At 41.8% G+C, this 21299-nt stretch overlaps 1 protein-coding gene and 1 non-coding gene across 6 annotated transcripts in view; one reads left to right on the top strand and one right to left on the bottom strand.

Annotated features, from left to right (window-relative positions):
• Window positions 1-21299, bottom strand: part of DENND5B (DENN domain containing 5B) — a 208207-nt gene that overhangs the window by 72218 nt on the left and 114690 nt on the right. For all 5 annotated transcript variants that reach the window (XM_033222495.1, XM_033222496.1, XM_033222494.1 and 2 more), the window contains 2 exons: window positions 10136-10323; window positions 1877-2413 (listed from right to left, as the gene is read on the bottom strand). In XM_033222495.1, coding sequence (XP_033078386.1) covers window positions 1877-2413; window positions 10136-10323 — 725 coding nt within the window. The remainder of the gene's footprint in view (window positions 1-1876; window positions 2414-10135; window positions 10324-21299) is intronic.
• Window positions 105-208, top strand: LOC117091258. Its single transcript, XR_004440365.1, has one exon. It is a non-coding gene; the product is annotated as a small nucleolar RNA U13 (small nucleolar RNA).

Raw genomic sequence — 21299 nt, 5'->3', positions numbered from 1 at the left:
GGAAAATTGTTGAGTCTAATGAGAAAGGAACCTAAGGGCATACAGTTAAAGAAGTGAAGTCTTGTTAATATTAAAGAAGTTTTCTCAAACATAAGTGCACCAGGATGCTTTCGTAGTTCATAAATGTAATAACTGGCTTTTCATGCTCATGTGTGAGATATATCTTCCTCAAACTTTGTTACCATGTTGGCACATTACCTGTCTGATGTGGGGAAAAACAAAGCACACTAAAACATAACTGTTCAATATACAATATTATCCTCCAACAGCAAAAATATCTGATGAAGTCAAAAAATTATCTTTTATTTTTTTGAGACAGGGTCTCACTCTCTAGCCCAAGCTGGAGTGCAGTGGCATCATCTTGGCTCACTGCAGCCTCAACTTCCCAGGCTCAAGTGATCCCACCTCAGCCTCCAGAGTCACTGGGACCACAGGTGCACACCACCGTGCCTGGCTAATTTTAAAATTTTTTGTAGAGATGAGTTCTTGCTATGTTGCCTAGGCTGGTCTCACACTCCTGGCCACAAATGATCCTCCAGCCTCAACCTCCTAGTGTTGGGATTACAAGTGTGAGCCACCATGCCCAGCCACTATGTACCTTTATGAAAATTTTTAATTATTTCCCAAAATTCTCCAATATTGTAAATTAGCCTCTTGGAATGCATCAGCCCCTTTAGAAGGCCTTTCATGACATAGAGAGGCCACTTAGTGAAATCCATGATACATTCCAATACAAGTATTATACCTCAGCAATCACAGAGGCACAGAACTAAACTATACCCTGGTGACCTAAAATAGTTAATATACAACCCTAAGTGCACCTGTCTGAAAAATAAAATCTGGGAGATAGGTGAAAAAAAAAACTGGTAGAAGAATCCAGTACCCCTTAGAAATCACCGGACAAGGAAAGCTGGTATTATTTTCTGACTTCCCTTTCCAAAATCTTTGGAACCGTTTTACACTTACAGTCATAAAACCTAATTTAGTCACTCTTTTTCTCCTTTGATCTTAGAATGAGATAGAGAAATTTGGCTTCTGAAACCAAACGTTAACTTTACATGGACAAGTTGTGACTTCTGATAGGATAAAGACTAAACAAATGATTTCTAGACTAAATAAATAGATTTCTTAGAAAAGGAGTAGGCTTATTTAACTATATTTGATCATAAAATAAGAGTAAATAAAACTGTTATAAGGTCAAACAGTATTAACAGATTTGGAAAACCTGCAAAATGTAAGTTTCTATAACTTTTTTTTTTTTTTTTTTTTTGAGATGGAGTCTCTGTCTGTTGCCCAGGCCAGAGTACAGTGGCGTGATCTCGGTTCACTGCAACCTCCACCTCCCTGCCTGGGTTCAGGTGATTCTCCTGCCTTCAGCCTCCTGAGTAGCTGGGATTACAGGCATGTGCCACCATGCTCGGCTAATTTTTTGTATTTTTAGTAGAGACAGGGTTTTGCCATATTGGTCAGGCTAGTCTCAAACTCCTGACCTCATGATCCACCCGCCTCGGTCTCCCAACGTGCTGGGATTACAGGCATGAGCCACCATACCCAGCCTGTTTCTATAATTTAAGCATCTTTAAGGTAAAGAAAAATTTTAAATGAGATTACAGGCAATTTAACACACAATTTAATGACCAGCTCAATGAGCTGGTTGATTTGCTTTCTTGTAAAATTATTTTATCTAATGTAAAAATACTTGGTAAAGCAAAGTTCTTAATGGGCTGGAAGATGAAAAGTCTGCATTTTAAAAAGGTTAACAAAATCAATAATATATGGATAAGCATAGGCACAGAAGAAGAAAAAATTTAAAAATTTAAAAAATCAATAATAAAGCCACTAATAACCACAAAAGGAAAACTACGGTTCTTTTTACTTTGTCAAAGTTCTGCATCTGTTCCCGGTTGGTCAGCCAGGATTCCATATCCTGGGCAGTCTGAATGACAAACGCTTCGTAATCTGCAAACATCTGTGTAAAGCGGTTAGCAAAGACCTCTCGGAGCTGTACATTGAGCTGGTAGTCCCTTAGTTCTGCCTCTTCACACTGCAGTTTTAAATCCTTGTCTTTTTCACCCAGAGAAGCAGAAAGGTCCATTTTTTCCACAGCCACACCAGTCCGCTTGGCCAGAGCCTGCAAGCGGGCTATGGTTTCATTGCCCTTCAGTAACTCATACATGCTGATGTTATTAGTGGAGACATTGCCGTTCTTTTTGTCATTGACCAAGTCTTTCAGAACCATATTCTTCAGTTTGCTGGTACTCTCACTGCAATGTAGGCTGCCCTCAGGAGGGATCCCAAATTGAACAAGAACCTCAGAGAGTTCTTGGATAAAATCCACTTTATTGGGGAACTGTGGAAATTCTTCAGGCAACTCAATAAAATGGTTGTCAATGTCCACAAAACACAAATTAGCCTGAAAGAGAACAATGAAATAGAAAGGTTTAAAATAAAGGAACTGCATGTTCTAAAATATTCTTGCCAGCCACAGTGACTCACACATAATCCCAGCACTTTGGGAGGCCAAAGCAAAAAGACTGCTTGAGCCCAGGAGTTCGAGACAAGACTGGGAAACACGGCAAGACCTTGTTTCTACAAAAAGAAAAGAAAGCCTTGCCAACTATTACAAACAAAAGCATAGATTATGGCGCCTTTTGTTAATCTTTGCAAGGTTTAGAATTTCTTATTCTTTAAAAATAACCTCTTTTTCCATCATTTTCCCCTATATGAGTATTTTTATACCATACTTAATATATATGAATAATTTTCTCTGGGTCTCAGCAATATATTATAATTTGAATATGATTTTCTAACATTTGGCATCCATTAGGCATTCCTATGTGGGTAAGGGTGCCCAGACTCAGAAGACCTTACACATACATGGTATTAGGTAAAATGCTCACTGAATGCACTTGAACTTTCTTTGTCATTCCCCTGCTCTAACATCTGTAATTTAGAATTGACAATAATCACTAAAACCCAGCAGCTGTAGTATCTCCCAGTAGGATGAAACTGGCAAAATCAATCCAATTCACAGATAATCCACAAATTTTAACTTTACTCAAAATTCACTGAACCTCCCAGAGCAAAACCATTTCAGAAGTCATTATACCTAACGCAGGAGGCAGAGAGAGGTGGTAGAGGCAAGTGCATATATAACTATGCACTTGATTAACCTTTGAATAATTAAGAGTTCACACAAGATATTTTTGAGCTGAGAAAAAGAGGTGACAGAAATCAGAAGAAATGTTTTTTTGAGTTTGTTTATACTCCACATTTGGAATTTATTTTGAATAAATATTTTTCAAGTAGATATAGAAAATTCAAGAGGCCAAAGCATATGTATAAAGTTCTGATTATCCCTCAGGCATCTGTAGTAGACTCCAAACAGTATTTTACCTTTACTGTATACACTCTCTTCATCAGGACAAGGTTGTTAGTTAAAAAAGAAGGTTGTGCTTCTAGACTGGGGGGTGGGGTGCCAAAATTGTAGCCCATCACATAAAAATAATATTGATTACATTAATGGTTGAACACAAGACATGGGGTGGAAGTCAATAAACAAAATAGGAAGCTTCACTGTGTTTTTCTCCCTGGCTCCCGCACCCCCAGGTCACCAAGGGGAAAATCCATACTGTTCTTTGATCTAGATGGCAAAGTAAGGGGAAGGGGGAAAGCAACCAGTTGGGTCTTTGTTTTTCTCTTTTGATCTTTGTTCTTCATGTTAGATACCAATCAGCAAGCAGCACACTGAAATTCTAAATTAAGTTCAATAAAAACTCAAAATGAGGCCTGGCATGGTGCCTCATGCCTGTAATTCCAGGACTTTGGGAGACTGAGGTGGAAGGATGACTTGAGGTCAGGAGTTTGAGACCAGTCTGGCCAACATGGTGAAACTCTGTCTCCACTAAAAATACAAAAATTAGCTGGGCATGGTGGCATGCACCTATAATCCCAGCTACTCAGGAGGCTGAGGCAGGAGAATCACTTGACCTCAGGAGGCAGAGGCTGCAGTGAGCCAAGATCGTGTCACTGCACTCCAGCCTGGACAAAATACAGCGAGACTCTGGCAAAAATAAAATAAAATAAAATAAAGTAAAATAAAATAAATCGATTTTCCTCCACTCAAAGCCAGATGATCAACAATGATTCCTAAAGCCTGATGTAATCTTTGAATCCAGCCTTTTAATTTTGCAGATGAAAAAATCGAGGCCAAAGAAGTTAGGTGACTTTCTGGCACCTGTTCCAAATGTGTACCCTCAAACAGACTGGTGGTTTATGGCCTTTCCCTGATATTTTTCCTCACCTCCAATGTTAGTAGTTTTCTCTAAATAAATTAAGAGCTGAAATGACGCATCTTGCTGAGACAGTAGCACTGCCTACACCATTCTTCTCTTTTCTTTCCTTTTCTTTTTTTTTAAGATGGAGTCTTGCTCTGTCGCCCAGGCTGGAGTACAGTGGTGTGATCTCAGCTCACCGCAACCTCTGCCTCCCGGGCTCAAGCAATTCTCTGCCTCAGCCTCCCGAGTAGCTGGGATTACAGGTGTCTGCCACCATGCCTGGCTAATTTTTAAATATTTTTAGTAGAGATGGGGTTTCACCATCTTGGCCAGGCTGGTCTTGAACTCCTGACCTTGTAATCCACCTGCCTCAGCCTCCCAAAGTGCTGGGATTACAGGCGTGTGCTACTGGCCCGGCCGGCCTATACCACTCTTTACACTGAAAGGTTTAAATGGAAGGTCACATAATTCCAATGGATGATTCAGTATCTTTAAAACAGAAGAAAAAATTTACTAATTTGCTAATCTAAATGTTAACCAACATCCTCCCACCACTTATATTTTGTACTACTCCCTTCATTAATGCCCTCCTACTACCTTTTTCTATCCCTCTCTTCCTCCTATGAAAAGGGAAAATGATATATTTTCTGAAATTTTAAAGCTTATTATGGTCATGAAATCACTGCTGAGCTGAAAATGTACTACAAGGTAGGAGTTCCAACACCACAGCTACTGGTCTGTCTTCATGATCCCACAAAAAAGTCTCCTATGTCTGCTTAGGAAGGGCCCAAGCTGGGGCTTTGATTATCACAAAGTAGAACAGGAAATACAAACTGTGTTATGAAAATGTATTGAAGAAAACTAAAAAGAAGCCCTTTCTCCAAAATAAACAAGAACTCTATAATAGGGCATTCTGATAAGTTGCTTCTCACTTTTAACACCATTAAATTAAAAAAAATTCAGAGGAGTATTGCATGATAAAAATTTACTTAACACCTCAATGTGACATTGCTTTAGGACTAAATATTTCTACTTATCAACACTACTCACAAGCCTTCATGATATGTAACTACTTACTTCCTATTAAAAACAACAAAAGTGGGCTGGGCTCAGTGGCTCATGCCTGTAATCCCAGCACTTTGGGAGGCCAACGTGGGCGAATCACGAGGTCAGGAGTTTGAGATCAGTCTGACCAACATGGTGAAACCCCGCCTCTACTAAAAATACAAAAAATAAGCTGGGTGTAGTGGTAGGCGCCTGTAATCCCAGCTACTGGGGAGGCTGAGGCAGGAGAATCACTTGAACCCAGGAGGCAGAGGTGCAGTGAGCTGAGATCACGCCACTGCACTCCAGCCCAGGCAACAGAGTAAGACTCCATCTCAAAAACAAAACAACGGCCGGGCGCGGTGGCTCAAGCCTGTAATCCCAGCACTTTGGGAGGCCGAGACGGGCGGATCACGAGGTCAGGAGATCGAGACCATCCTGGCTAACACGGTGAAACCCCATCTCTACTAAAAATACAAAAACTAGCCGGGCGAAGTGGCGGGCGCCTGTAGTCCCATCTACTCGGGAGGCTGAGGCAGGAGAATGGCGTGAACCCGGGAGGCGGAGCTTGCAGTGAGCTGAGATCCGGCCACTGCACTCCAGTCCGGGCGACAGAGCGAGACTCCGCCTCAAAAAAAAAAAAAAAAAAAAAAAACAAAACAACAACAAAAGTGGCAGGGCACAGCGGCTCACGCCTGTAATCCCAGCACTTTGGGAGCCCGAAGTGGGTGGATCACTTGAGGTCAGAAGTTCAAGACCAGCCTGGCCAACATGGTGAAACCCCATCTCTATTGCAAATACAAAAATTAGCTAGGTGTGGTGGCGTGCACCTGTAATCCCAGCTATTCAGGAAGTTGAGGCAAGAGAATAGCTGAACCTGGGAGGTGGAAGTTGCAGTGAGCTCAGATGGTGCCACTGCACTCCAGCCTGGGCAACAGAGTGAGACTCCGTCTCAAAAAAAAAAAAAAAATTTCCCTCAAACCAAGAAAACAAAGGCTTAAAGCTTAATCATATCTTCTGCCATGAAACCTTCCTATACCCTTACCCTAAAGGCATTCTGATCTCCTCTGTATCTTCTCTGTTCATTTATTCCTCTTACTAACTTACTTTTTAACTTGTGTTATTGGTATTTGTAAATGACTTTTTTGAAAAGCAGAAATCACCTCTTACTTGATTTGATGTCTCCCACTGTATGCTACACAAATAGTGTACGAGACAACTGTTCGGCAAATGAAAGAATAAGCTCTGAGGAGATGGTCGTTTCTGGGAACCCTAAAACTGTAGGCTGGAGCAGGAAGTATCGAGACTAATGCAGCTCTCTTCATGTTTAGTAAGTGATCTCACTTCTCAGTGTCTGAAATTAAGCCAGCTTGAGGGTAGGCCAGAGAGAGGAGAGCATTTAAAATATTCCCTCTGGACCAGATGCTGTGGATCATGCTGGTAATCTTTGGGAGCCCAAAGCCGGAGGATCACTTGAGCCCAAGAGTTCAAGACCAGTCTGGGCAATGTAGCAAGAGTTCATCTCTACAAATAATAACTTTAAAAAATTAGCTGGGTGTGGTGGCATGTGCCTCTTGTCCTAGCTACTCACGAAGCTGAGGTGGGAGGATCTCCTGAGCTCAGGAGGTCAAGGCTGCAGTGAGCTGTGCCACCACATTCCTGCCTGGGTGACAGAGTGAGACCCTGTCTGAAAAATAATATAAATCATTCCCTCAGAATCTCTGGGCAAGATATGACAAAAACAAAGTTGCAAAAGCAACTGTTTCCGTTTTTCTCTTAACTTTTTGTTTACCAGTTACTGTGAAGATGAGTAAGAACAGTAGAAAGTGAGGTACATTCCATGCAATTAATCTTCAGTGCCTTCCTTCCACCCTCACTCTCTCTACCCTACTCCCTAAAAAACAGTATTACAAATGGTTACTTGTGGCTATCACTTTTAAACCATGGGGATAGCTAGTTGATGATTAATTTATAAATCTATGTAGTTACATTAGTTAGTTAGCAACTAAAATCATACCTTCTTAAAATAATTATTTTGCAAACTTGTCATTTTTTTTAAACTATGTTTAGAAGCCTTGTCACTATTTTTAGCCATTATTTTATTTTAGAGTTTTCAGGGAAAGGTGGAGGGAAGTATTACTAGTGAGTGCATTTAGGTAATTTTTTTAAATGACTATTTTTATATCTACTTCCTTCCCAAAATTATGTGAAGCAGATTATTTCATCTCATTGTAAAATGATACCAGAACAAAGTGGTAGGCTGTTAGCCTTTTCTTATAAAACAATGATGCCCTAATTTATAGTTTCTACACAGAAGCACTGCTATTTTCACAGCGAATTCAGGTTATTTCATATTATTCTACTCTATGAACAGACGGGTATATGTATTTATTAAGCAGTGTAGATCTCATGAATGAAAAATTAGAAAACCACAGACATTACTTTAAGAGCTTTCAGAATCCTTATATTTGTTTATCTTTAGTGGATACACACAGGCACAGAGATGGAAAAGTTTCCCAACTACAGATATGTCAAGGTGGCACTGAAAAATCTCTCAACAATTGTTACAAAAAATGGAAAGACAATATACATAAAGTTGTCTTATAAAATGTTACATGATTAACATACACAATAGATCAGACACTCAGCAAGAAACTAAAATATCATTACATCTTCAAAACAAAATGCATTTGGCTAGTCTATTTCTTTTTCCTTGAAAATTTAAAGGATTAACTTCTTTGAGCAAATAACATACTAGACTAATTTAATGAAAGTGAAAATAAGAACATTTAAGGAATAGAGAAAAGAGGTAAAACAGAGAAGAAAAACATGCACAAGCCCAAAAAGAATAACAGTCTGTATATGTATCTTTTTGTATCTTTTTTTTTTTTTTTTTTGAGACGGAGTCTCGCTCTGTCGCCCGGGCTGGAGTGCAGTGGCCGGATCTCAGCTCACTGCAAGCTCCGCCTCCCGGGTTCACGCCATTCTCCTGCCTCAGCCTCCGGAGTAGCTGGGACTACAGGCGCCCGCCACCTCGCCCGGCTAGCTTTTTGTATTTTATTAGTAGAGACGGGGTTTCACCGTGTTAGCCAGGATGGTCTCGATCTCCTGACCTCGTGATCCGCCCGCCTCGGCCTCCCAAAGTACTGGGATTACAGGCTTGAGCCACCGCGCCCGGCCTGTATATGTATCTTATGTGATCTGAATCAAGCTATTTTCCTTTGAGTAAAAATGTTAATTTTTGTGGAGAAATATTCATTAGAATAAAAGTAAGTAGTGGAAGATTATGAGAATCACTACAGAATACAATGGCTGTGGCTTAGTGTTAAATTAACTTATTAAAATGAGAATCTCTATGGGAAATAAGAACAAATAAAGGTGAATCTCAGCATAATACTCTATTAAGAAATGTGAATTAATAGCTAGTGATATAACGTAATTAATCAGCTTTTAAAAAAAGCTGTGGCACGTTCTCATCCATATTTCATTTCAAAGACTTTACATGGTAATCCTCAGTACCATTGACAATAGGTAAAAATTAGGCCAGGTGTGGCGGCTCACACCTGTAATCCCAGTATTTTGGGAGGCCGGGATGGACAGTCACCTGATGTCGGGAGTTTGAGACCAGCCTGATCAACATGAAGAAAACCCGTCTCTACTAAAAATACAAAATTAGCTGGGCGTGGTGGTGCCTGTCAGCTACTTGGGAGGATGAGGCAGGAGAATCACTTAAACCCAGGAGGCAGTGAGCCAAGATCCCGCCATTGCACTCCAGCCTGGGCAACAAAAGCAAAACTCCGTCTCAAAAGAAAAGAAAAGAAAAGGAAAAAAAAGTAAAAACAACACGTGGGAGGTGTTATTATTCTTATTTTATAGATCAGAAATACGTTTTCAATAATTCTTATTTATTTATTTATTTATTTATTTTGAGATGGAGTCTCGCTCTGTCGCCCAGCCTGAAGTGCAGGGATGCGATCTTGGCTTACTGCAGCCTACACCTCCAGGGTTCAAGCGATTCTCCTGCCTCAGCCTTCCAAGTAGCTGGGACTACAAGCGCGTGCCACCACACCTGGCTAATTTTTGGTATTTTTAGTAGAGACGGATTTCATCATGTTAGCCAGGATGGATCTCTTGACCTTGTGATCCACCCGCCTCAGCCTCCCAAAGTGCTGGGATTACAAGCATGAGCGACCACACCTGGTCTATTTTTTTAAACATTTGAAAGTACAACACACAGAAAGTATAATAACTTTAAGGTGGCATAAAAGTTAGGTGTCAGAATTTTTATCTCAACCACCAAGCCAAGTTGACATTTAGCACAGATAACGGTCCCTGTATCTGAAAACAGAGAATACTGAAGTATTTGATATTTCTATTATCCCTAGTTTGCTGCAACATGTTACTTTTCAGTTGACACAGGTCAAAAATCAAATTCACCTCAAATGATAATGATTTTAAAGGATGTTAATACCTGGGTTGTATTGTTTAAAAACAAAATTTATAACATAAGTGAAGGAAAAAAATGTTACCAGAATAAAGCAATGAGATCATGCTACCACTGCTCCATCTTCACAAATTTATAGTTGTGAAAATCGGCCACTGTCTTGTTTTGAACCAGGTTTAGTTAATGACTGTGTGGTAGTTATCATCAGGGGTCTGCATTCTATAGCTGAGGCTCTCCCCTAGCCGTACTTGGCGATTTAGGAGAGTCAAAAAGACAGATAAAATTTGGACAAAGACAATGTGATCTAGCAAAAGTCGCCTTGACCTAAATCAGCAAACAGCAAATGCTTCACCATTCATTGTAGTTTTACCTCTTGAGGAAGTTCTAGTTTAGAACGGTCAGTTCCTTCTTTTGACTGAAGGCCCATCAGATAAGGGACAGGAGCATCAAGAAAATGTAGCAGAGAAGCAGGTAGGATGGGCACATAAACATGTTGCCATTGAAATGGGAACAAAAGTGTGGTGATGCCTTCCGCCACAGTCATCAGGCGTTGATAATCTGCACAGAAAACAAGGAAAAAGGGAGGGGAAGAGTGCAAGGAAAAACATAATCACTTCATTAGGCTGGAAAATGTGGATTTTAAGAAAAAAATTTCTGCGTTAAAAGTAAATATTTCTTTATGATCATGCAGAAAATAGCTCAGTTCTATTCCACTATAATTAAATAAATAAATGGTTTCATTTGAATAGTTTTAAGGGAGTGTGGGTAGGTGGGAAACATCATCACACTCTTTGCTTCTTAAAATCATGGAGGCCGGGCGCGGTGGCTCAAGCCTGTAATCCCAGCACTTTGGGAGGCCGCGATGGGCGGATCACGAGGTCAGGAGATCGAGACCATCCTGGTTAACCCGGTGAAACCCCATCTCTACTAAAAAAACACAAAAAACTACCCGGGCGAGGTGGCGGGCGCCTGTAGTCCCAGCTACTCGGGAGGCTGAGGCAGGAGAACGGCGTGAACCCGGGAGGCAGAGCTTGCAGTGAGCCAAGATCGTGCCACTGCACTCCAGCCTGGGCTACAGAGCGAGACTCCGTCTCAAAAAAAAAAAAAAAAAAAAAGTAGATATGCTTTAGAATTCAGATTTTTTAATTTAGAAAAGCAATATGGTGCATATACCATATACATGAACTATCTAGGGCAGTATCCTATAATCAAATACATTAGAATTTCTGCAGCAAACCATATATGTCTCAGTAGGACAGATAATCAAAGAATATGAATAGGGTCACTCTGGTTCAGGTCTGGTTTTGCTGATGAATGAGTTACAAAAAGAATGTTTGGTTTTTAGAATTTTTTGGATTTGAGAATTGAAGACAATGGATTGTGAGCTTGTAATAATCCTTTCACAGAATCCATTCTGAACAAATACAGTAAAATCTTTGGGAGGAAGAATTTAGGGGAGTCTTTTTAAAAAAGGCTAAGGAAATGATCAGATGTTACTTGAGTCACATCAGTTCAAAGACCTGACCAAGCATAAAGAGGATGTTTTACATTTAAATTTTTTCTTGTGTCATTTTATAATTTTAAATGACTACCTTTTTGGTAGTGAATCATCAGTTATCCACAGCCCAAGTTTACTTTACATTTTCCTTATTTGATTCATAAAGATTCAAATTTTAGGTGAAAACCTGTTTACAGGAATAACTTCTAAAACAAACACCAGGTGGCCTGAAAGGTAGGGGTCAGCCATACAAGCACAAAGAGCTAACAACCTCATTACCTGGGGTGGACACACACATTTTATCAGCTGAGGCCCACCGAAGAAGCTAGGCTGAGACAGTTGGTACTCTCTGTGCAGGTGAGGCGGGTAGCAGAGAAGACCAGACAATCAGTTCCTACCACTCTGCTAGGAATAATCAGGCAGATGTTTGAACCGTAGGTAATAAGGGTCTTTTATCCCAGGGGCGGAGATGGGGTGAGGATGAAAAGTTGACCTGAAACCCCTGAAGTCAGCTGGATGCCCCCTAGGTGCAGAAACTGTGCCCTAATTAGAACTAACTGAAGTTCTGCACCATCACAGGACTCGATTATGGCACCTGGCCCCCGTACTGTCTCTCCTCTCTGTGAGTTTCCTAAGGACAGAGTGGCACCCATTTTCTCTGATTCTACCCATAAAGCACAGGGCCTACTTCACACCCAGTGTGGACTAACATTTACTGACACTACTAAATGTTATGGTTTTTTTCCTCTCAAGCTCAACAGAATCCTAACAAAATACCAAAAAGGCTGGCCAGGCGCAGTGGCTCATGCCTGCGAACCCAGTACTTTGGGAGACCGAGGTGGGAGGATCACCTGAGGTCAGGAGTTAGAGGCCAGTCTGGTCCACATGGTGAAACCCTGTCTCTACTAAAAATACAAAAATTAGCAGGGCATGGTGGCAGGCACCTGTAATCCCAGTTACTTGGGAAGCTGAGGCAGGAGAACTGCTTGAACCCAGGAGACAGAGGTTGCAGTGAGCCAGGATTGTACCACTGCACTCTAGCCTGGGCAACAGCGAGACTCCGTCTCAGAGGAAAAAAAAAAAAAAAAAGAAAAGCCAAACACAACACCTGTAATCCCAGCACTTTGAGAGGCCAAGGCAGGCGAATCACCTGAGGCCAGGAGTTCAAGACAAGCCTGCCCATCATGGCAAAACTCCATCTCTAGTAAAAATACAAAAATTAGGCATAGTGGCACATGCCTGTAATCTCAGCTACTTAGGAAGCTGAGGCACGAGAATCGCCTGAATCCAGGAGGCAGAGGTTGCAGTGAGCTGAGATCGCACCACTGCCTGGGTGACAGTAAGATTCTGTCTCAAAAAACCAAAAAAACACACAAACAAAAAATACTCAACAACAAAAACCCACTAGGAGTAGGAAGAGACAATTACGTACAGTTACAGACCATGAAGACGAAATCCAGAGAAAACTCCTTAGATTCTACTCTGTGGTCATCATTTCAACCAAGGATTGGGGCCTTTTATATTCTTGTAACCTCAGTATTTACCACAGTATCTGACATATAATAGAGGCCAAAACAGTATTTTTGAACGAATAGATGATGAGTGGGAAAAGAATATATATAATTTTGCTAGATAGTTATAACTTAAAAAGACATGCTTAGATTTTACTCCATCCATGTGTTGTGGGTGTTCTATGTCTACTCTTCTTTCCAGTTCTGCATTCTCTTCAAGACTGGCTGAAGTACCACACGCATTTTTTCTTTTCTGAGATGGAGTTTTCACTCTTGCTGCCCAGGCTGGAGCGCAATGGCTCAATCTCAGCTCACTGCAACCTCCACCACCCGGGTTCAAGCGATTCTCCTGCCTCACTCAGCCTCCTGGGTAGCTGGGATTACAGGCACGTGCCACCACGCCTAGCTAATTTTTTTGTATTTTTAGTAGAGATGGGGTTTCACCATGTTGGCCAGGCTGGTCTCGAACTCCTGACTTCAGGTGATCCACGCGCCTTGGCCTCCCAAAGTGCTGAGATTACAGGCGTGAGCCACTGCGCCCGGCTCACAATTTTTTAATAATGCAATTATTCAGCAGAAACAAGACAATTCTTTTTAACTGAATCAAGAAATAAAAGGCAGTTTTCTTCTTTAAGCATTTTTTAAAAATTTAAATATTTCAGGAAAGTCTTTTTATAATTGATACTCAAAGTGATGAATGCATAAAAGAAATCATTATAATATTTAAGACAGGCCTCAGCATGGCACATGAGGCTCTTCATGATTTGGCTCTTGTCTGCCTCATTCCTTATCACCACTCTATATGCAGAAAGATCATCTGCTTGCAGTCCATGTTTTCACAGGCCCTGTGCCCCTTGTATATTGTTTTCCTCTGCCCAGAATGTCCCTTCCTCTCACACTGCCTGACTAGGTTCCACTTTTTCCTCAGGCAATTGCTTCTTTGGAAAGCCTTTCCTAACACTTCTTACCACCACCAGGCTACTATCTACATGCTTCAACAGTACCCTATCTGTATTTCCATCACAGGAATTATTCATCTCACTAAAACATTACAATTCTGTCATAATTCTCTCTTTATGGTCTCTCTTCCCCAATACACCATCATCTCCTACAGAGCAATATCTGTAATTCTTCTTTTTATTTATTTATTTTTGGAGACAGGGTCTCACTTTTTCATCTAGGCCGGAGTGCAGTGGTGCAGTCTTGGCTCACTGCAGCCTCTGCCTCCTAGGTTCAAGCGATTCTCACACCTCACCCTCCCGAGTAGCTTGTATTACAGCTGTACACCACCACGCCCGGCTTTTTGTGTTTTTTGTAGAATGGAGTTTCGCCATGTTGGCCAGGGTGGTCTTGAACTCCTGACCTCAAGTGATCTGCCTGCCTCCACCTCCCAAAGTGCTGAGATTACAGGCATGAGCCACTGCGCCTGGACATGTCTGTATTTTTAATCTCAGAATTGTTAATATTCAAAATATGACCTACTACATGGTGAGTAGCCAGTATATATGCTTTGGGAAATTAATATGTTAACATCCAAGGCATGTAAAATGAAATAAAAGTAGACATTAAAAAATTATGCTTGACTATGTTACACAATAAAAACGTACTGTCAAAAATTTGCCTAGTGGTGGCTCTGGCACAGATCTCAAGGTGGCAATGGCCTCTGCTGCCTCAGCCCCTGCCATGCTGTCCACTAGCATTACTGTGGAGAATAAGATCAGCCCCTCAAAGGCAACAGAGGGAGATGGGTCTGGAGCTGCAGCTGGCAGCACAGGAACCATGGTGGTGCAGATCAGGAGCTGTGTCTAGCAAGCTTCATGCCTTGCCAAGCCCTGCCAATGGAGATGTGAAGCTGCTAGTGGTATTCAGCATGCCTCTGGTAGACTTCCTGATGTAGCTGGAAGATTATACACTTATGATCCTGGATGCTGTGACCGACTACTTTTTATTTTTATTTTTGAGACAGAATCTCACTCTGTTGCCCAGGCTGGAGTGCAGTGGCATGAACTTGGCTCACAGCAACCTCTGCCTCCCGGGTTCAAGTGGTTCTCCTGCCTCAGCCTCCCCAGCAGCTAGGATTACAGGCGCACGCCACCACGCCTGGCTAATTTTTGTATTTTTGTAGAGATGGGGTTTCACCATGTTGGCCAGGTTAGTCTCAAACTCCTGACCTCAAGTAATCCGCCTGTCTCAGCCTTCTAAAGTGCAGGGATTACAGGCGTGAGCCATGCGCCCGGCCCTATGTGACTATTATCTGAATTATGTTGGCTTTGAGGTCTTAGACACATGCATAACTTGGTTTATCTCCCTTGTTTCACAGAAATTTATCTCAGGCATTGCCAACAATGACTTACGGCACTAGAAAATGAAAGGCACAGCTTCTGGCAGCTCCTGAAGAGCAAAGACTAATCATGGAGTACTTGACCCTTGTCCTCAGTATGACATCAATGTGGGGCCACCACACCACCTAAGCCACCCAACCTAAACATGTTTGTCTGTAACAAGCTTCACTGTGACCAAAAAATGTCAAAGAAAGGGCTAATTATAGATTAAACACAGGTAAAGAGAGAATTCATAAAGTAGGAGACAGATGTGGAGAAATTACCCAGAATGCGGCACAGAGACACACAGAAAATGGGAATGAGGCCAGGTGTGGTGGCTCATGCCTGTGATCTCAGCACTTTGGGAGGCCAAGGCGGGTGGATCACAAAGTCAAAAGATCGAGACCATCCTGGTCAAAATGGTGAAACCTCATCTCTACTAAAAATACAAAAATTAGCTGGGCGTGGTGGCATGCGCCTGTAGTTCCAGCTACTCAGGAGGCTGAGACAGGAGAACTGCTTGAACCTGGGAGGCAGAGGTTACAGTGAGCAGAGTTCACACCACTGCACGCCATCCTGGGCGACAGAGTGAGACTCTGTCTCAAAACAACAATAACAACAACAACAAAAACAACAACAAAAACGTTTAATTAGAGTTTCAGGAGGATTAAAAAAAGATACATGAAAGCAATATTTACCAAGATAGTCGAGAATTTTCCAAAATGGGTAAACGACATTTATTCTTAAATTTCAGGAAACATAATGAATCACAAGCAGAATAAAGCAAGCCTCATTCAGATAAATCAGTCACAATATTGGACACCAAAGACAGAAAATCTTAAATATAACCAGAGTTGAAACGACAGATTTCTGGCTAATGAATAACAACGACATTCATTCATTAGAACGACATTAGAAGTGATAGCTGACTTCTCAACAGCAACACAGGAAACCAGAAGATGATAGAATATTATCCTCAGAGTACTAAGAGAAAAAAAAAAAAAAAACTTTTAACATAGAATTTAACATCCAATGAACTATTTAAGATGATAGAATATTATCTTCAGTGTATTAAGAGAAAAAGAAAAACTTTTAATATAGAATTTAACATCCAACGAACTATTTTTCAAAAACAAGGACAAAACAAAATCTAACAGAGAAAGCTACCTCAGGAAAGGAACTTAGAAGAATACATGTTAGGAAGAAGACTGATCTCAGAAGAAATCTCTAAGATTGAAATAAAATTGTGAATTTTCAAAAACTAATAACTGAGGCTGGGTGCAGTGGCTCACACTATAATCCCAGCACTTTGGGAGGCTGAGGCAGAGGACTGCTTGAGCCTAGGACTTCACGAGCAGCCTGGACAAGATAGTGAGACCCCCATCTCTACAAAAAAAAAAAAAAAAAATTTAGCCCAGCTTGGTGGCGTGTGCCTGTAGTCCCAGCTATCAGGAGGCTGAGGCAGTAGGATCATTTGAGTCCAGGAGTTGAAGGCTGCAATGAGTTATGGTTGCATCACTGCACTCCAGCCTAGGTAACAGAGTGAGACCTTGTTTCAAAGAAAAACAAAATAAGGTCACTATGAGTAAATTTAAACAAAACCAAGTGTACAGAATAAAAATGTCTAATTTGAGGCATTACTAAAACTGAACAATCATAACAAGTAAGCCATGATGGGCATGGAGTTAAAGCATTTTATAGTATCTGTAAAGATTCTATAACATAAGAATAACTGTTCATGTTGAAATCTCAAAATTTACCATTAAGAGCATATAACATCTAAACAGAAAAAACAATGAGAAAAAAATTTAAATCAATTCAAAACATCAAAAACAAAAAGAGAGAGAGAGAAAAGCAAGACAAATGGCCAAAATAAATGAAAATTTAAAAATTCTTAGAACGAGCCAGGTATGGTGGCTCACACCTCTAATCCCAGAACTTTGAGAGGCCGAGGTGAAAGGATTGCTTGAGCCTAGGAGTTCCAGACCGCCCTGGGCAACATACGGAGACCCCACCTTTAAAAAAATTAAAAATTGGCCAGGTATGGTGGTGTGCACCTGTAGTCCCAGCTACAAGGGAGGCTGAGGTGGGAGGATGGCTTGAGCCTGAGAAGTTGAGGCTACAGTGAGCTGTGATCACACCACTGCATTCCAGTCTGGGTGACAGAGAAAGACTCTGTCTCAAAAAAAAAAAAAAAAAATATATATATATATATATATTTTTTAGAATTCAATGATAAAGAAAATATCAGATACTAAGACTTGTAGGATGCACCTAACACAGGACTCAACTGCTTAAGATGCTGATTTTGGTGGGCAGGTGGGGAGAAAGAAAGGTTTAGCAAGCCCAAAGAAAGTAGCAGAAAGAAGTGAATAATAAAAATAAAACCATAAATAAAACATAAAACAAAGGTACAATAGAGGATACCAATGAAAGTAAAAGCTGGTTCTTTAAAAAGAGTAATAGGGCTGGGCACAATGGCTCATGCCTGTGATCCCAGCACTTTGGGAGGCCAACACAGGAGGATCGCTTGAACCCAGGAGTTTAGGAATAGTCTGGCCAACACAGTGAGACCTTGTCATTTCAAAAAATAAAAAAAATTAGCCAGGCATGGTGGCATGCACCTGTACTTCCAGCTACTTGGGAGGCTAAGGCAGGAGGATTGCCTGAGCCCAGGGAGGTCAAGACTGCAGTGAGCCTTGATCATGCTATTGCACTCCAGGATGGGCAACAGGATGAGGCCCTGTCTCAAGAAACCAAACAAACAAAAAGAAGTAATATAATTGACAAACTTCAGGTAAAAATAACTGGGGAAAAGGAGACTGCACAAACAGTATTAGGAATGAAAAGGAGGACAAAACTACAGATATAACAGGAGTCAAGAAAATAAGGAAATATTAAGACTTTTTACTAATAAATTGAAAGCTTAATAAACATTTTCTCAGAGAAAACAGTAAGGACAAAAATTTATTCAAGAAAAAAACAGAGGTGGCCAGGCACCCTGCCTCAGGCCTGTAATCCCAGCACTTTGGGAGGCTGAGGCAGGTGGATCACTGGAGGTCAGGAGTTCAAGACCAGCCTGGCCAACATGGTGAACCCTGTCTCTACTAAAAATACAAAAATTAGCTAGCTGTGGTGGCATGTGCCTATAATCCCAGCTACTCAGGAGGCTGAGGCAGGAGAATCACCTGAACCCGGAGGCAGAGGTTGCAGTGAGCTGAGATCATGCCACTGCACTCTAGCCTGGGTGACAGAGCCAGACTCCATCGCAAAAAAAAAAAAAAAAAAGAAAGAAGAAGAAATATAGAGGAGCTTCTGGACTGGCAAACACATTAAGGTGCTGGATAAGACCAAGGAAAGCAGCACCCACTCCTACACCTTTTATACCTCTCTTCCATTTGGCTGTTTATACCTTTACAATAAACCAGTTACAGTAAGTAAACTGCTTTCTTGAGTTCTGTGAATCATTCTGGGAATTTATAGAACTTGAGGGGTTGGGGGATGGTGGTGGAGAACCCCTGATTTTGCAGTCATCCAAGAAAAAATGTATGTGGCCTGGTGCTGTGGTTTGGACATGGTAGTTTGGCCCCAATGTTGGAGGTGAGGTATTTGGGTCCTGGGGGTGGATCTCTCATGAACGGCTTTGTGCCATTCTCATGGTTGTGAGCGAGTAGTTTTCACTCTTACTTTCTATGAAAATTGGTTACTGAAAAGAGTCTGGCATCTCCCTCCTCTCTCTTGCTTCCTTCCTCTTGCCATGTGATTCTGGCTCCCCTTCACCTCCTGCCATGAGTAGATGCTTCCCAAGGCCCTCATCAGAAGCAGATTCTAGCACATGCACAGAACTGTGAGCCAAATAAACCTCTTTTCTTTTTTCTTTGAGACAGGGTCTCGCTCTGTCATGAGGCTGTACTGCAGTGACATAATCATGGCTCACTGCAGCCTCTAACTCCTGGGCTCAGGTGATCCTCCACCTCAGCCTCCCAAGTAGCTGGGACTACAAGCAAACACTACCATGCCTGGCTAATTTATTATTATTATTTTTGAGATGGAGTTTCACTCTTGTTGCCCAGGCTGGAGTGCAATGGCGTGATCTCGGCTCACCATGCAATCTCTGCCTCCAGGGTTCAAGCGATTCTCCTACCTCAGCCTCCCGAGTAGCTGGGATTACAGGCATGCACCACCATGCCTGGCTAACTTTGTATTTTCAGTAGAGATGGGGTTTCTCCATGTTGGTCAGGCTGGTCTTGAACTCACAACCTCAGGTGATCCACCCACCTCGGCCTCCCAAAGTGTTGGGATTTACAGACATGAGCCACGGCACCCAGCCTGAAACAAAAGTCTTAATATAGCATTAACAAAGCTTGCATGGACTATAAGGACCCTCAGATGGTTTCCCAACACTAAAGGGCCAAAACAAATCTGCTCTATTTGCCCCAGCATAGAGAAATTTTAAATGTAAGAAGGCAAAGATTACAGTTAGAAACATGATCTGGAATTGCTTGGGGATATAGTAAGGCAAATTAATCAAAATAAAGACTGACAAAAGGGCCAGGATACCTTGCTGAGCTCCCAAAACCTACTGCACAGGAGTGGGTCAAATCATCAAGGGGTGGAGAAGTTTCTGGGGACTCATTTGAGAGCCTTATACGCTGTTATACTAAAATCTTTTGGTGAAGTCTTTTTTTAAAAAAAAAAAAAAAAAAAAAAGATAGGGTCTTACTCTGTCACCCAGGCTGGAGTGCAGTGGCACAATCTCAGGTTACTGCAACCTCCACCTCCTATGCTCAAGCGATCCTCCCACCTCAGCCCCTGTAGTAGCTGAGACTACAGGTGCACACCACTACGCCTGGCTAATTTTTGTATTTTAGTAGAGATGGGGTTTTGCCATGTTGCCCAGACTGGTCTCAAACTCCTGGGCTCAAGTGATCCTCCCGCCTCAAACTCCCAAAGTGTTGGGATTACAGGCACAAGCCACTGCCTCAACACAGTGGCTTGCAGCCTTAGTGCAGACTACAATTAGAATGATAATATATTAAAGTGTTAAGGTTGACAGGATTAAGGAGGAAGTCTGAATGAAATTGGAACGTTTAAACAGACTTTACCTGGCCGGGCGCGGTGGCTCAAACCTGTAATCCCAGCACTTTGGGAGGCCGAGACGGGCGGATCACGAGGTCAGGAGATCGAGACCATCCTGGCTAACATGGTGAAACCCCGTCTCTACTAAAAAATACCAAAAACTAGTCGGGCGAGGTGGCGGGCGCCTGTAGTCCCAGCTACTCGGGAGGCTGAGGCAGGAGAATGGCATAAACCCGGGAGGCAGAGCTTGCAGTGAGCTGAGATCCGGCCACTGCACTCCAGCCTGGGCAACAGAGCGAGACTCCGTCTCCAAAAAAAAAAAAAATAAATAAATAAACAGACTTTACCTAAATGTTTCATGGGAGTGGATCTTACGTTTGACTGTTTCACCCCATTTCTCCTACCTAGTACAGTAAAACAAAGGACACAGTGTCAATCTACCCTTCAAGCAATATTAATCGGACATGCTAAATGGGAATGAATTAGATCGCCTGAGCTCACACAGTGTAGAACAGAGAAGCTAGAGCACTGGTACAAATTCTCTGTGTGTGCAGTGTCGGCTAGGGCTATGTCAAAAGCCTGTGAGTGCCTCCCAGTGACAACTATCAGGGTGCTGGACTACAGAATTTCCATTTGACGGGCAATTACTAAGTTTGCTATTGGATATTGATTTAAAGTGCCCCTATGGCTGAAGGACATAAAATAATGCTGAAACTTGAAATATCCATGGTATCTAGGGGGATTTTGGAAAAACACTCAAATGGGAGAGGACACTGCCCAAAAGAGTTCCCTAATGAAAAAGAAATGGTTTATACTGGATCTTGCTACCAGAGGAATGCAAGGAAGAGATTCTCAAATATAGGGAGCCTCTTTTTCTCTAGGACTGACTTTGGAACTGTAAGAGAAGCTTCTGCATTTAATTGTCACTTGGACAATGCACTATAAACACCTCTCAGTTGACCAATAAAGTACTGCTTGGTTTATGGATGGCAGTTCCAAGGAGAACGATGATGTCCGCTTGAGCATGCCTAGCAATTTGTGATGAGAAAGCTCCCAACTTTTCCTAGAAAACTTCAAGTAGCTTCCACTTTCTGACAAGGTTAATTCACATACAACTCAGAGGAA

The sequence above is a fragment of the Trachypithecus francoisi genome, unplaced genomic scaffold (genome assembly GCF_009764315.1).
Source record: "Trachypithecus francoisi isolate TF-2019V2 unplaced genomic scaffold, Tfra_2.0 Lachesis_group11, whole genome shotgun sequence".
Taxonomy (NCBI): domain Eukaryota; kingdom Metazoa; phylum Chordata; class Mammalia; order Primates; family Cercopithecidae; genus Trachypithecus; species Trachypithecus francoisi.
This window is presented reverse-complemented; position numbering and strand designations above follow the sequence as displayed.